The sequence below is a fragment of the Danio rerio genome, chromosome 3 (assembly GCF_049306965.1).
Source record: "Danio rerio strain Tuebingen ecotype United States chromosome 3, GRCz12tu, whole genome shotgun sequence".
In the NCBI taxonomy this organism is placed as follows: domain Eukaryota; kingdom Metazoa; phylum Chordata; class Actinopteri; order Cypriniformes; family Danionidae; genus Danio; species Danio rerio.
This window is the reverse complement of record NC_133178.1, coordinates 61,834,225-61,849,074: the sequence shown is the minus strand read 5'-3', so window position 1 is coordinate 61,849,074 and position 14,850 is coordinate 61,834,225. Positions and strand designations below refer to the sequence as shown.

Below are 14,850 nucleotides of genomic sequence, written 5' to 3'. Positions count from 1 at the left end.
AAATATAATAGTATTTTATTGTAAAGTTCAGTTTTACAGAAAATTACCGGCAGCTGTGGTTGCCAGAACTTTACCGTAAAAAACACGGTAAAACACAAAAGACATTACAGTTGTTTGCCACAGATTTTACAACAATCAATCAGGTTTTTGAATTGCAAAATGAACTAGTAAATACAGTCTATAGCAACTGAAGGCACAAACTATAATTATTAGATTTTAATGAAACTACATACAGGGACTGTGTTAAAACAGTTTGAGCTGATCCAATAACTTGACCAGTGTACTCACAAAGGCGTGTTGATGTTGGAAATAAAATGTGTCCATATATAAAAGTAAGGATAATCAATGAAGACATATACTGTACATCCATCAGGGCTGCTTGCTCTGGTTGAACAATAGTATTGAGCCCACACTTGACGGAAGACACAGGACTGTGTATGTTCCAAACTTGAAATGTAGTACTGCTTGAAGTCTTGCATGTAGTCACTATTTCAATATGGACTGGCATGATCTCTCTGCAGAAAACAGACACAAAGACAAGTTAGTTCAAGAGAAATATGCTTGAACTGAAATAAACTCAGTCTTCTTTTCTTTAATTGATTACCAATGAACTGCACACAAGCAACACCATAGAATTTTGTAGGCCACTTTAATAATAAATACAATAATTAATAATCAATATTAGGGCAAAAGATTGAAATAGACACATCTCAGCACTGAGCTATCATAAGTATTTGCTTCACTCTGTCAGCTTGGAGCCTAAATTCAACAATTCACACAATTTGTACTAAATCATCAGATAGGAGTCATCAGATACAATCCTAGTCATTCTTACAAAAAAATACAATAAAGTTTTCTAGGTTGAGTAATTGCTATAACTATAATAAAATAATTGTTTTTAAAAATATATATTTGTAGAAAAACTAGTTTAAATATAAAGTTGATAAAATATTTACATTGTGTGCCATTTTTGCTTTAAACTGCAATTAAAGATCTGTGTTGACAGTACATTTTTCAAAAGAGTATACAAACATCATTGTCTGCTATAAAGAGTCTTTTACTTTATCTTTTATCCCAAACCATTATTTTTAGTGTGTGGTCATAATTAAAGGGACAGTTGAACAAACAATGAAAATTTTGTCAATAATTACTCACCTTCATGTTGTTCTAAAACCTTAAGACTTCTGTCCATGTTCAGAACACAAATTATTATTATTTTTATTTAATCTAAGAGCTCTTTCTGATCCTCCCACAGATAGCAATGCTCCTTGTGTGAAGCAATGATAATACTTTTGGGAAACATTTTCAACAACACTTCTGATGTATAACATGGTACACTGGGAGCATTACCCAGTGTATATCATAACACCAGTTACATCATCATAACATTTTTATTTAACTACTGATTACATGTACTTATTAAGGGAGGATAAGAAAGTTCTTGGACTAAATATAAAATATATTTTAGTGTGTTTAAAAGATGAACAAAGGTCTTTCGTTTTTAGAACTACATGAACATAATAACAGAATTTTCTTTTTTAGATGAACCATTCCTTTAATGCATTATGCTAATATATTATTATAATCACAGTGTTGCAGGTATTGTTAATGCTGTTCTGTTGTCAACTATTGTTGTTTATTGATATAAAATTTGATGGTAAACACTATAATCTAAAGTTGTAAAATGATGTTAATAGACAAAAAAATCGATTAACTCGAGGAAATCATGTGGCAAAGTAAAAGTATTTATTAATATACTTTTTAGGGCGACATGGTAGCGCAGTGGGTAGCACGATCGCCTCACTGCAAGAAAGTCGCTGGTTTGAGTCCCGGCTGGGTCAGTTGGCATTTCTGTGTGGAGTTTGCATGTTCTCCCTACGTTCGCATGGGTTTCCTCCGGGTGCTCCGGTTTCCCCCACAGTCCAAACACATGCGGTATAGGTGAATTGGGTAAGCTAAATTGTCCGTAGTGTATGAGTGTGTATGGGTGTTTCCCAGTGACGGGTTGCAGCTGGAAGGGCATCCGCTGCGTAAAACATATGCTGGATAAGTTGGCGGTTCATTCCGCTGTGGCGACCCACAATAAAGGGATTAATATAGGGACTAAGTTAAAAAGAAAATGAATGAATAAATATACTTTTTACGCTTTGATTAATTCACATTTTAAAACATGAATTAAATAAATAGTTTTACAATTGTCTATTTATTTGTCCATTTAAATGGTAATTTATGTAAATTTTTATGCTTCAATTATTAAATTGATAATTTGCTTCTTCATTTTATTTCTGACCAGCACTCCTGCTCCTCTATATAAATACACCTACTGTAGCTAAAACATAAATGCACCATTTATTTAATTTGTGTATTTATACTGTGTATCTTTTTTTAATTACAAAAATGAAATGATGAAATAACAATTTTTATCACCCACGACTGCTTGAGTCTACCTAGCATTTGTTACACCATACTATAACACTGCTTACCATCAATTATCCTTAAGACTGGCATCTGACTGGGTCCAGACTTGACTGAAGAGAGGTCTCTTACACACAGGATACAATGTTCAGAAAACCGGAACTTTTAGAAGGTCCTCTCTGTGAACAGGGGAAAAGAAACAAAAAAGGAACAATTCTAACATTAATAGTTATTAAATAAATATAACTAATTTTAGCATTTACACAATAGCTACAGTAAATATTGCTGCAGTTTCGAAATATTGAGCAGTTTGTGTTATTTCCAACTCAAAAGAATAATAATAATAATGTAAACAATGTACATAAATATAATACAATTTAGCTGAGATTTTCTTTACTCTTTTTTTTTTTTTTAAACACAAACTTTACTAAGATGACAATGTGATGAATGTGTGGTAATATTGTTCTGTAAATGTGCAAGACAACTTTAGCAATATAATTTTTTATTATTTTTTAAAAGCTAGCATAAAATTAAGTTAAATATAAACTAAAATAAAATTACACTTCAGTTGAGATCAAGCATAAAAATCTGTTTTGAGATTGTAAATTAGGACAATCCACTGCTATACAAGGAAAGATTGGAAACACGTTTGGGTTGTAATAAAATACTCTTTTAATGAAAGGTAATTTTAGTTCTACAATTTTGTGATACCAACAGAGTAAGGTTAGTTGAGCAACTGACCAAACAGTAGCATGTATGATCTGACAAATTGATGCATGGCAGTTAATTTAAAAGCTTATAATTTATATGTACTCACTGAAGCTTAGAGCCTGGCCACACCCCGTTTCTGCAAAGTTGGAAGCACCGAATTGCTCATCTGTGTAAGGTAAAGCAAGAGTTAAATAGGTAATTAGTACTTTTAAATTGATGTTTAATAATCAACAAAACTTACCCAAATTTATACTTGAAAGGTCTCTTATCCAAATAGAGACTTGTCAGGAAAAGAGAGTCCTTGTGTTCAAACTCTGGCAGACATAAGAAAATATATTGTCCTAAATAAGACAAAAATGTTTCAAGCATATCTTTCACTCTTTTAAAAGCAGTATGCACACTACATGTACTAAATAAATGGCTACATTTAGGGAAAAACAACAGCTGTGCTTCACAAGCCGCTCAACAAGTTCAACACAACACATACCGTTATTGCAGCAACCAAAGTTGCAATCCTGATCTCTTTCCATTGTTTCCTGATGAACTTTAGTGTTGCTGTTCAATAAAGTGGATACAACAAAAATGTCTCATTAAAAGTGAAATTTTTAAAAAAATAAACATTATTAAAAAAAAAGTATTAATTAACACTTTTTGTCCAGAAATGTGTTTCCTTGAAGTCATCATCTAGTGAAGGTTGAATGCAGTGCCTGAAATGTGTTAGAAGATAAAAGCTTTAATTTTACACAATATGCAATATTTAGCTTATAGAATGTGTTTACACATGCTGTTTTGTGTAAAAATAATTACATAAATATTCTCAAGTGTTTAGTTTACTTACTTTTACGTAGATTCTTAGATTTTAGCAATCCCACCAGTCATTAACTTAATCTGAAGTGTCACAATAATCACTGAAAAAAAGGTGTCTGGAAAGCATTTTCCAAAAGGTTTATTAAACTCCGCATGTAATCAGCCAAACACTCTGAACTCCTTGCTAGTACCAGAATATTTTGAAACAAAAAAAATAAATTAATAATAATTATAAATGCCAAAATCATAAGCATATAACACTATGTGCAGGGAGTATAATGAATTTGTTTTGTAACATCTTTAGAAAAATAAATTTAGTATATAAATTTGCTCTTTCCCTCAATGAAAACTAGAAAAAAAATGGAACAAATGCAGCCTTTAACAAAAATGTCTGTTACATTGTACTTTTAACAAAATCTGGAATAAGCCAGTTTACCAATTAAACAAAAACAATGCTCAATAAAACATTATCATTAACCCAAATACTAAAAGCGTACTTTCTTTGTTGGTGGTTAACAGATAAGGTAAACTGAAAACTCAATTAGTGGTGTATACGTGTTGTGTTAACACTTCAAATGATGTGAACTGAAAGTCCATATTTAACATGCCTCTCTCCACTCATGATCTGAGAGATCTGCAATGAGTGTGAGGACTCTTGGATTCACTGTTAGCTGTTTCTTGTTTTTCTTAGTTTCCACTTTTGTGCCCTTCTCAGGATTGATGTTGAAGAAACACCTTTATGAATGCAAGAATTCAAAATTAACCACTAGATTAAGTGATTTGTTTAAAATAAATAAATAAATAAAATTATTTACCTCTGAATAAACTCAAGTGTGGAGCCCAGACCCACAGGATAGTGAATGTTGAGGCAGTAGTAGGTTGCAAACATCATGCAAACAGCCGAGATGAAGGTGGAGATGTATTCGTTGACAATTTTCTGGTCAACACTCAGCATGAAATGCTTTGCAGCATAACATGATGTTCCTGCAAGAAAACATAGTTAGAAAATAACTATTACACATGTATTACACATGAGCTCTGACTCCTTCAAAAAAACAGATCAACTTACCGCATACAATGATGCATGGAGTCACAGGTAAGCCTTCCACTTGTACTTCTTTTGCCATACAAGTTTCTTCCACATAGAAGAACAAGTCCTCCTCTTTTTCATTAAAGTAGGAGAGGATGAGGAGCACCAGATCTTTTACATCTTCTGAGCAGCCCTCCAGCTGTCCTCTCAGAATTTTCAGCTTTGTGGCCGCTTGCAAAACATGTTTGCTTTTTTCTGCACAAACACTTCTCATGAAATCTAAAACACGTTTTCCTTTTTTTTCAACATTACTGAGGAAAGTCTCTTTCAGGGAAACACCAGTTAATTCATGAAAGTGAACTGCCATGCCAACTTCCTTGAATAAGAAAGGCCACTCTTGCATGAGGAATTGCAGATCGGTTCCACTGTTCACTGATTTACGCTGGGAGAAGTATGTGCACTTCATGAGATGTTTTACCTCCTCTGTGTTGAAGGTTGCCTGTTCAAATATCACTTTCATTTTCTCTTTTTTCTCTTCTTGGCTTTCCAGTGTCTCACTCACTGGCATAAACTTCATTTCCCACTTTATGCAGCCATATGTGTCCTGAACAGCTGCCCTCTGTTCAGCTGTGATTTCATCTGTGTCAAATTCATCTGACCCCCGTCTGCGCTTTAATATTCTTGGTACTGAAGACCGCTTTACATTTTCAATTCGTGCTTGCAGCTGCTTGACGAGTGAGTGATATCCTGTTCCTACCACATCACCTTCTATAACATCTTGCAGTGACAGTGGATACTTTGCTACCATTTTCTTCGCAACCTCTGTGGAGGATTGTTTACCAGGAGAAGAAGAGGCATGCATCATTTCAGCAACTACAATTCGGATCATTTCTCTGCGTAACTTTGAGCTTGGCCTTTTCCCTCTCTCCAAACTCTGCATTAAGGCTTCTGGGAGCTTCTCCCATGGAATCTGGAAGCTGTCGACCCAATCTGCAGTAGCAATCATGTGTCTGGGTGATGGTGAGGGTGAGGGTGAGGAAGACAGTGAGACTGAGGAGCACGCTGAGGACACTGGAGAGGTCAATGTTGACTGACTATGGAATTCAGTTGTCTCTGCTGTAAAATAAATTGAAATTTAAATGTACAGAATGAAATTTGTTTTTTTTATCTTAACTTACAAGTAAATGTAACTTTCTGCATAATGTACTTACTGGATTGTTTCCATGCAGCCAACAGTTTTCTAGCTTGAACTGGTCTCAGTACTGTGAGCAGATCAGCTTCCTTAATATACTGTAAATCTTCAGTGGCTCCCACACCTAAAGATTGTAATGTCTCCAATACAATATTTAGATTTGAGGTTGGTAGGTCTGGTAACACATTAGTAATGGCACTGCTTATGTTGCTTGGCTCTACGTCATCCATTCTGAGTAAAAAAATGTAAAAAGACAAAAAGAAAAAAAAAACTTTCAATTTTGACAGCACAAGACATAATTAGTGTGACAAAACACTGTGTTTCAATGGAACCAGTCGTTGTCCATCTTTCATGTAAGCAGCCAATGGATAGAAATCAATCATGTCACAGATGTTAAAACACTGGATCGTTTCATTGTCTTTCCTCACTGAGTACACATGGTACTGAGGAAGGAATTCTGCTGTGTACATTGACACCAAAAGATAAACGGTGTTGTTTTTTACCAAAATGAGCACAAGTTCACCAAATTCCACCAAGTCAGTATACCCTGTGACAAGGAACTGTCCTTTCTTGTAGGCTGTTCCTTTATAAACCATTTCTACTGTGACAGCTGTGTTGGTATCAGTGAAACCATATTGTCTGACTGCATCCTGAATGCCTTTACTGTACAGTGTTGAGTAGAATGGAGAACCACCTTTAATTTGCAAAACAGCCTGTCTATTGGAGCCTGCTGATAAATAAGCCTGCAACATCTGATGTCTGTTAGACAAAGTGAGACCAAGGTTTTTGAAATTCCTCAAATTTCTTGCACATCTTTTGAAATAGCTATGCTTGCTTTCGAAACGCATTGTCCACAATCTAATCAAGGGGCCAAATTTCAGAGTCAGTGCTGGATAATGGCGTAAGTAATGATGCTTAGGTCTCAGCTTAGTTTCGGGGAATATAGATGTTCTGGATTCTAAATACTCTTCAATAAGGACTTCAAGATATGCAATTTGAGGAACAGAGATTTTCTGAGCACATACCATGTCCACAATGTCTTTCAGCTGCAGAGTCAGCTGCCACACATCATCTGCTGCATCTTTCACTTGATCACCAATTATGAGAGGCATCAGTCTTAAAAAATTCCAGTTCTGTATTGCATTTCCAGTGAGCTTACCTGCTTGAGGGTTGACCTCACATGGCTTAGCAGCAGCATCTGAGGCACAGTATTTGAACTGTTTAATACGCCTGTTCAATGTAGAGTATGTGAACCATTTTTTTTTTTTTATGAAGTATTTCAGATACAGTGCCACATCATATGACAAAACACCCTCAAATATGTCGTGTCCCACACAAGGTGGCAGACCAGGCTGACACACATTAAAGTATTTCAAAGTATTGAATTCTGACCTGAATTTTACTCCTTCCACGTCTTGTGCTCCTTCTGCTTGGATGCGGTCAATTGCTGAGTTATAGTTTTGAATTGTCCGGGCTGGTCCACACAGATTTGGATCACCCTGAAATTCAGATCGAGTAATTAGACAATATCTACAGAAATGTTCTGCACGGCTGAAATTTTCAGAGAACCCACCAATGCAGTGGGATCCTAAATTATCGCCGGCAATGCAATAGACCGTTCCTTTTACTACGGTTTCATCTGAAACAGGAATTCCATTCTCCTCCAAATACTTTAAGTCTGCTAGTAAATTAGAGAACACCTTAGCATGCCCAAATTCTTTAAAATCTTTTTCTCTGCACAATAAAACAAGTGACATGTGGTTTGTGTCTGACCTTACATGAAGTGGCAAATTAGCTACAGATAAATAAACAGCTAATATTTTATGTCTTGTCTTTGCAGAGCCTAAAGGATTAACAACTTCAAATGCATCCTGATACAGTACTAGTTTTAGGCCTGATGGATTCTGAACAAAAAATTCATTTGATTTGAACATCTGGCCATCAGTAACATCAGTTAAAACATCTGTGGGTGTGTCAGTGGGGTGCTCCTCAGACATACAATCCTGCCACATATCAGACTGCAATAAGCATTTTAAAGTCTCTTTGACTGGCACATAATAGGCAAACCTATCTTTTCTGTTCTCATCCCTTCCTAACAAAACAGTCTTAGGCTCCACATAATTGAAATTTTTTTTGAAACACTGAGCTCTTGTGTGTGCAGTCCTCATTGGCCCTGTATGACATGCAGAAAACAGATCAGATTCCTTGACAGACTGACAAATTTTGGTGATCTCATCTTCTGTTAAGGATGTTTCATTCTTTAGCTGTGAAGCAAGTTTACTTAAAGTATATGTCTGACCCAACTCGTGTATATTTTGAATCTCCTCAACAATGTTCTGTGTGGTTGAATCAGGCACTAAGAGCTGCCCTTGCAGTTTTAAGTAAAATAAACAAATATTTTTAAGAAAAAGATCGTTGAAATCGTCGGATGTATCTACATCACATTCAAATTCATGGCCACAGTCATGTGACGTTAATTCGGTTGTTACAGATTGTGAAGATGACTGATAAGCCGACGAGTCTCTGTACAAGTCACTAATTGTGCTTTCTGTGAAATGTTTGTGTTTCCGTGACATGTGGGAGGTAAAGGAAGATTTAACTTTAAAAGCATCTGTGCATCCTCTTACTGGACAACTCACAACACGTCCTTCTACAATGTGGTCTTTCAAGTGTGCTATTAGAGATTTAGCATCTTCACACTGTCGATCACATAACGCCATTGCACATTTAATAGGCATAACATCTGTCCCGACAGCAACGTTAACAGGCGCATTTACGTTATGTTTTCTGTAAAAATGAGCCTTAAGCGATGCATATGTACAGAAAGTCTGTTTGCATTCGGCTGCAAAGCACTTAAATAAACGCGGTTCATTTCGGTGAAGTTTGCAATGTATTACATAAGCCCTCAATGATTTGACTGACTTGCCACAGAAATTGCAACTCAACATCGCTAATACTGATTCTGTAAAAATGTACTTTTAGTGTAGAACCGTGTTGTCAAACAGACTTACCTCGTTAGCAGGGAGTTAGCAGGTGCCAAAGGTTTGCACTAAGCATCACAAGTTGAAGAGCGGGCGCGCTAAATCGGCGGCTGAAATATAAAATGTCGACAGTTCACGTTAGCTCATTGGGCGGTGCTATTCCGCCATTTTAAACGGTGAGCGCGCTCATTTTTCGCCAACTGAAATATAAAATAACGTTGACAGTTCACCTTCGTTTACTGAGTGGTGCTATTACTACATTTAAATATGCACTTTGAATAGTATAAATGTTCGTAATTTATACTCAAGTTAACAAGTAATTGTTAAATAAATACACTTTGCGTCAGACAAAAAGTCTTCCCCCAACTTCACAATTTGCAAGTTACCCTATGAAAAAATTTAAAATAGGCATTGGACTCACCACTTGCATTGCATGCAGATCGTGATTTTTTTTTTCTCTGCATGTGTGTTCATGTTTTTTACAGAATTTTTAAAACATGCTGTTTAATAATAAATAATCAATAATAAAACACATTTCATAATTAAAAACACTTAATTGTCTTCATAATTCATCTTTTATTTTTGCTCATTCTAGCATCTTTTATTTCAACCTTTTATTTCAGCCTTTAACCTATATAGTTGTGATTAAATACAAAGTAATATGAAAAATCTAATATTTTTACAACATGATTACATAGTGGGCAACACGGTGACGCAGTGGGTAGTGCTCACAGCAAGAAGGTCACTGGTTCGAGCCCCGACTGGGCCAGTTGGCGTTTCTGTGTGTAGTTTGCATGTTCTCCCCGTGTTCACGTGGGTTTCCTCCGGGTGCTCCAGTTTCCCCCACAGTCCAAAGACAAGCAGTAGTGTATGTGTGTGAATGAGTGTGTATGGATGGACCCAGTAATGGGTTGCAGTTGGAAGGGCATCCGCTGTGTAAAACATATGTTGGATAAATTGGCGGTTCATTCGGCTGTGGTGACCCCTGATGAATAAGGGACTAAGCCGAAAAGAAAATGAACGAATGAATGATTACATAAAGGTCGATATATTTGTATTTTTACAATTATATCTTGAATTTGTTTTTCATTGCCTTTAGCAATTAAATCTCAGATTTGATCCATAGGGCTTATTTAATGAACAATACACAAAAGTACAGTAAATGACAGAATATTATAACATTTTACATTAAAGACTCAAATAAAACAGCATATGCTGGTGATGTAGCCTATGTTTTGATGCCCGTATTCTGGTTTCAATGTAATATCTTGGCCCTGACCACCATTGAGACCAGCAAGACCAGCATTGAAACCAGCATACCTTACCAGCATATGCTGTTTTTTGTTTTTGTTTTTCAACAAAGTGGATGGTTTGACCAAAAAAAAAAATAAATATGTCATTAATCATTTTCGGAACAGAAATTAAAATACTTTGGATTTTAACATTGTAATTTGTGGCGTAAGAACCCTTGCTGTCTATGGGAGGAACTACGATTAAATCCAAAATATATTAATTTGTGTTCTGAAAATGAACAAAGGTCTTACGGGTTTGGATTTTTTTCTTTTTGAGTGAACTATCCCTTTTATTTGACTAACATATACCATTCTTTTAACCTCTTGTTACTGTAGAATTTAAAGTAAGTTTCTGTTGAATTTTTGAAGGTTTTATATTGTAAATTTTATAGTACACATCAACAAAATGTGTTTTTACACAGAATTATACTGTTGATTTTAGGGTAATTACTTGCTTGAGAAGTTACGGTATTTTTTTATTTATTTCACCAAAAAAATATATTTTTACTGTAAAAAGTTGTATTTATTACATATTAAAAGAGTAAAAATTAAAGTTATGTACTCTTTCTTAAATTACGGTGATTTAATGTATGTAATACAGTCATATACTATTTTGGTTTAAATAGTCTTTTACTGTTGCTGCTTTACAGTTTTTTACTGTAGTTTTCACTGACATTTTTTACAGTGTGTTTATGCTAATGAGGGACAGATGGTCGCTAGTGGGCGGGGCTTTCTCCCTCTGATGACACGTACAACGAGAGAATGTCAATCAAAGTGTTTCTCCAGACTGATTTTATCAAGTGTGATTATAAAATTTAGATTTAATTCATTTTTACTATTACAGGCTTGCTATATTCACGCAATGTTGCCTCACAACTGCGTTCTAACCCCTTATAAAAGTGATTTTTGCATAATAGGTCTCCTTTAAATCAATATTAGGTATTAAAAACAAACCCAAAAGCAAAACATCTGCAAACACAACAAAGGAAAATTATTTAAAAATATATATATATTTTAGGGGTAATTGCGATGCAAAAGTATTTACCCAGGCATGACAGGATGCATACAGTACGTTTGATTTGCATGTTAATATATCTGATGGATCTTATTGTGAAGTATTTTATATGACAGGCAGAAAGTTTCTCTAAAGCACTTTGAAAACCCAAGTGTTTCGTCTTGTATTTTTGTATTTTCTCCAATAAAGAGGAAATTGATTTCAACATTGTTTTTTTTTTTTTAGTTCCTCAAGAAGAGCTTGAGATTTTGACTCTTTATGTTGTCGTGTTCATGATTTCAACATCGTTCAGAAAGACTGCGTTGGTAAAAATGCTTTTCCTACTTAGAGTTTTTGTCTTGTTTTAGTTCAAATATCTAAACACTCTGAAATCAAGAAGTGTTTACTATATAGGTAAATAATATTGTCTTTTAACAAATAATATGTTAAAATTAAGCGAGTTTTGCCTTAAAAGAAGACAAATAATCTGCTAATGGTGTAAGTAAAATGTTCTTATTTTAAAGTGAAAACCAAGATTATTTTGCTTGTCCCATTAGCAGATTTTATTAGCTTTTTTTTAAGGAAAAACTCACCTAATTTTGACTTATTATTTTCAAATAGCATTTTTTCTAGTAAACACTTCTTAATGTAAGAATTTTTAGATATTTGGACAAGAAACAACCTTTTTTGGGAGGGATTAAAATCAGTTTTTTTGCATTGTGGAGTGAAAGTCTGCTAGTAAGCTACAAACAAGCTGTTAAAATCCAATACATTTCCATAATGAAAACTTTTTTATATATATATGAACAATTCAAGATACTCTTCCAGTCCAAATATAGACATTCTTCACTAAAATTGTGGGTTTTTATTATGCTCCTCTGTTCAAATGCTTAAAATTAGATCTCAAGACAAATGTAAATCTGTTTCTCCACATGGTTTTATTTGTAAAATTATTTGTTTTTGTGCAAAAACTAAAAAATGTTCAGTTTTATAATTCAGATGTGAGTTTATTAAGATGAAAGTCTAGACTTATGCTTGCTAGTTTGCATGATAATTTGGACTAAGTGTTAATTGAGGAATGTATATTGTCAGTAAGATGTAAATTCTATACTGTACTGTGCATATAGCAGCATACATAATTCTGTCAGTTGTAATATATACAGTTTTTTTTTATTTATATAAAGTTTTTTATGCTCTAAATTTGTCCAGAATAAATAAGCAGTGCTCTTTCAATTAGTTCAATTGGTGAATGTTTTTATTTTACATCTGTTCACCCCAAAATGTATTTATTGTGGGATTATGTCTGATTGTTTCATGCAGTGTTTTTTTCTCCATTATGCTTTTGAAAGCTGTAAAAAAAATCTGTATATTTTAAGGTGAAAAATGGCAACTGTGGTTTCCAGAACCTAACCGTAAAATAATTTTCTACAATTTTACAGTAAATTCCTGTATTTAATTCATTTATACACTGTAAAAAATCAGTATATATCAGTATCAAATTTAAGGTGAAAAAATGGCAGCTGTGGTTGCCAGAACTTTACCGGTAAAAATACAGTAGAAACCGTAAAACGGTTTTCTATAATTTTACAGTAAACTCCCGTATTTCATTAATTAATACACTTTAAAAACATCTGTAAAACTTAATGTGAACAAATGGCAGCTGCAGAACTTCACCGTAAAAATATAGTAGAAAGGGTAAAAGAATTTCCTAAATTTTACAGTAAACTCCCATAGTTCATTTATTTATACACTGTAAAAATAACTAAAATTTACAGTGAAAGATGCCAGCTCTGGTTGCCAGAACTTTATTGTTAAAAACACAGAAGCAATCGTAAAATACTTTTCTATAATTTTACATTAAACTCCTGTATTTCATTCATTTGCGTGCTGTAAAAAATCAATTTACGGTGAAACATTGGTTAAAAATAGGGAAGAAATCATTAAAATGGTTTTAAATGGTACAGTAAACTCTATTTAAAAATAAACCCACAGTAAAAATACAGTCGAAACCATAACATAATTTATTAATAAATGAAAAACTGTAGTTTATCGTAAGTTTTAAACATTATTTTGGTTTCAATCTTATTTTTAATGGTAAAATTCTGGCAAAAACAGCTGCTGATTTGACACTGTAAATTTTATGGATTCATTTTTTTTGTAATGACATACAGTAATTTACCGTGATATTTAGGAAAGTTTGTTATAGTTTCTTCTTCTGTATTTTAACAGTAAAGTTCTTGCAACCACAGGTACCATTTTTTTTTTCAATGTAATTTTCAGATTTTTTTTTACAATTAACTCATTATATCCATTGCAATTATATATATATATATATATATATATATATATATATATATATATATATATATATATATATATATATATATATATATATATATATATATATATATATATATATATATATATATATATATATATATATACACACACACACACACACCTTATTTTGAGATGTCCAGTGCTGGAACCACTTGGTAAGATTTGTGGAGAGCCTCCGCATGCTTATTAAAGTTCATTAATTTTCATTGTTATTACTGTTACAGTAAATAAAAAAGCAAAGATGTCCACTCAAATTTTTTAGCATCTGTTTAGTTTCTTATACAGCAGCTGTGTTTCTTCACATGTTCTGAGAATGTGCTATACCGACACAATGATAATCATTTGAATATTTGATAATGAATTATAAGGTATATTATAAGTTATAAGGTTATAAGGTTAAAGTTATATTATAATTATAAGGTTTCAACAAGCTAATCCAGCAAAAATAGTGCTTAAAATGTCACTAAAATTAAAACTATTTAAACCTCATGAATAGAAAATTAGGCAAATAACTGCAAAAAGCCCCCCTCCTTTTTTTTTTTTAGAAAAAAAAAAGACCAAAGGCTGGTTACGGGCCTGAAGTACATTTCATTTACAGAAGATATTGTGAGGGAAAAACATGATGGCTTAATGACTACACAGTTTACACAAAAAATATACCAGTTAGTTAATGTCACGGTCATATTGTTTGTCATTTACCTTTATAGTGTCATGCAGAATCCTGTTTCTCTTTACATAAATACAAACTATATATTTATGTTTTTTCCCAGAGATTGGTTGCGTCTGAAAGAGCATCCGCTGCGTAAAAACTTGCTAGATAAGTTGGCGGTTCATTCCGCTGTGGTGGTCCAGGATTATTAAAGGGATTAAGCCGACAAGAAAATGAATGAATGAATTTGTCTGTTTCTTTCGCCCCCTTGTGGGCTTTAGTGTCTCCACGGGTCCTTCGAGTCTCCATACTGCAAACTCCTCGAGTAAACAACGCAGAGACAGAAATCATCCGTGTTAAAAGTTACACGCCAATCGATTTATGATTGGACACTGTCGCCATGAATGAAGCTTGTCGTCACCGGCGTGCTCAACCCTGA

At 33.8% G+C, this 14,850-nt stretch overlaps 2 protein-coding genes across 4 annotated transcripts in view; one reads left to right on the top strand and one right to left on the bottom strand.

Moving 5' to 3' along the window:
* timp2b (TIMP metallopeptidase inhibitor 2b) overlaps positions 1–12,658 on the top strand; it is a 34,729-nt gene extending 22,071 nt beyond the window's left edge. Inside the window, 1 exon segment of the mRNA NM_213296.1 lies at positions 11,116–12,658. The gene's annotated coding sequence lies outside the window, so the exon portion shown is untranslated.
* On the bottom strand, positions 2–14,745 carry LOC101883359 (uncharacterized). Of its 3 annotated transcripts, XR_002458076.3 has the most exons (9): positions 7,548–9,159; positions 6,175–6,386; positions 5,003–6,079; positions 4,749–4,917; positions 3,614–4,668; positions 3,368–3,440; positions 3,233–3,292; positions 2,484–2,594; positions 2–515 (listed from the first exon to the last, which is right to left on the bottom strand). XR_002458076.3 is itself a non-coding variant. In XM_021474758.3 (7 exons), the coding sequence occupies exons 4-7, from the start codon at positions 6,383–6,385 to the stop codon at positions 4,533–4,535; spliced, it is 1,593 nt and encodes a 530-aa protein (XP_021330433.1). In that variant the 5' UTR covers position 6,386; positions 7,548–7,654; positions 9,167–9,246; positions 14,462–14,745; the 3' UTR covers positions 4,058–4,532. The 3 variants fall into 3 exon arrangements, 2 of the variants coding, with proteins under 2 accessions (XP_021330433.1, XP_073801259.1); XM_021474758.3 differs by lacking the exons at positions 2–515; positions 2,484–2,594; positions 3,233–3,292; positions 3,368–3,440 and adding exons at positions 9,167–9,246; positions 14,462–14,745 and having other exon boundaries at positions 4,058–4,668; positions 7,548–7,654; XM_073945158.1 differs by lacking the exons at positions 2–515; positions 2,484–2,594; positions 3,233–3,292; positions 3,368–3,440 and having other exon boundaries at positions 4,058–4,668; positions 7,548–7,654; positions 7,729–10,254.
* Between the last annotated feature and the right edge of the window lie 105 nt (positions 14,746–14,850).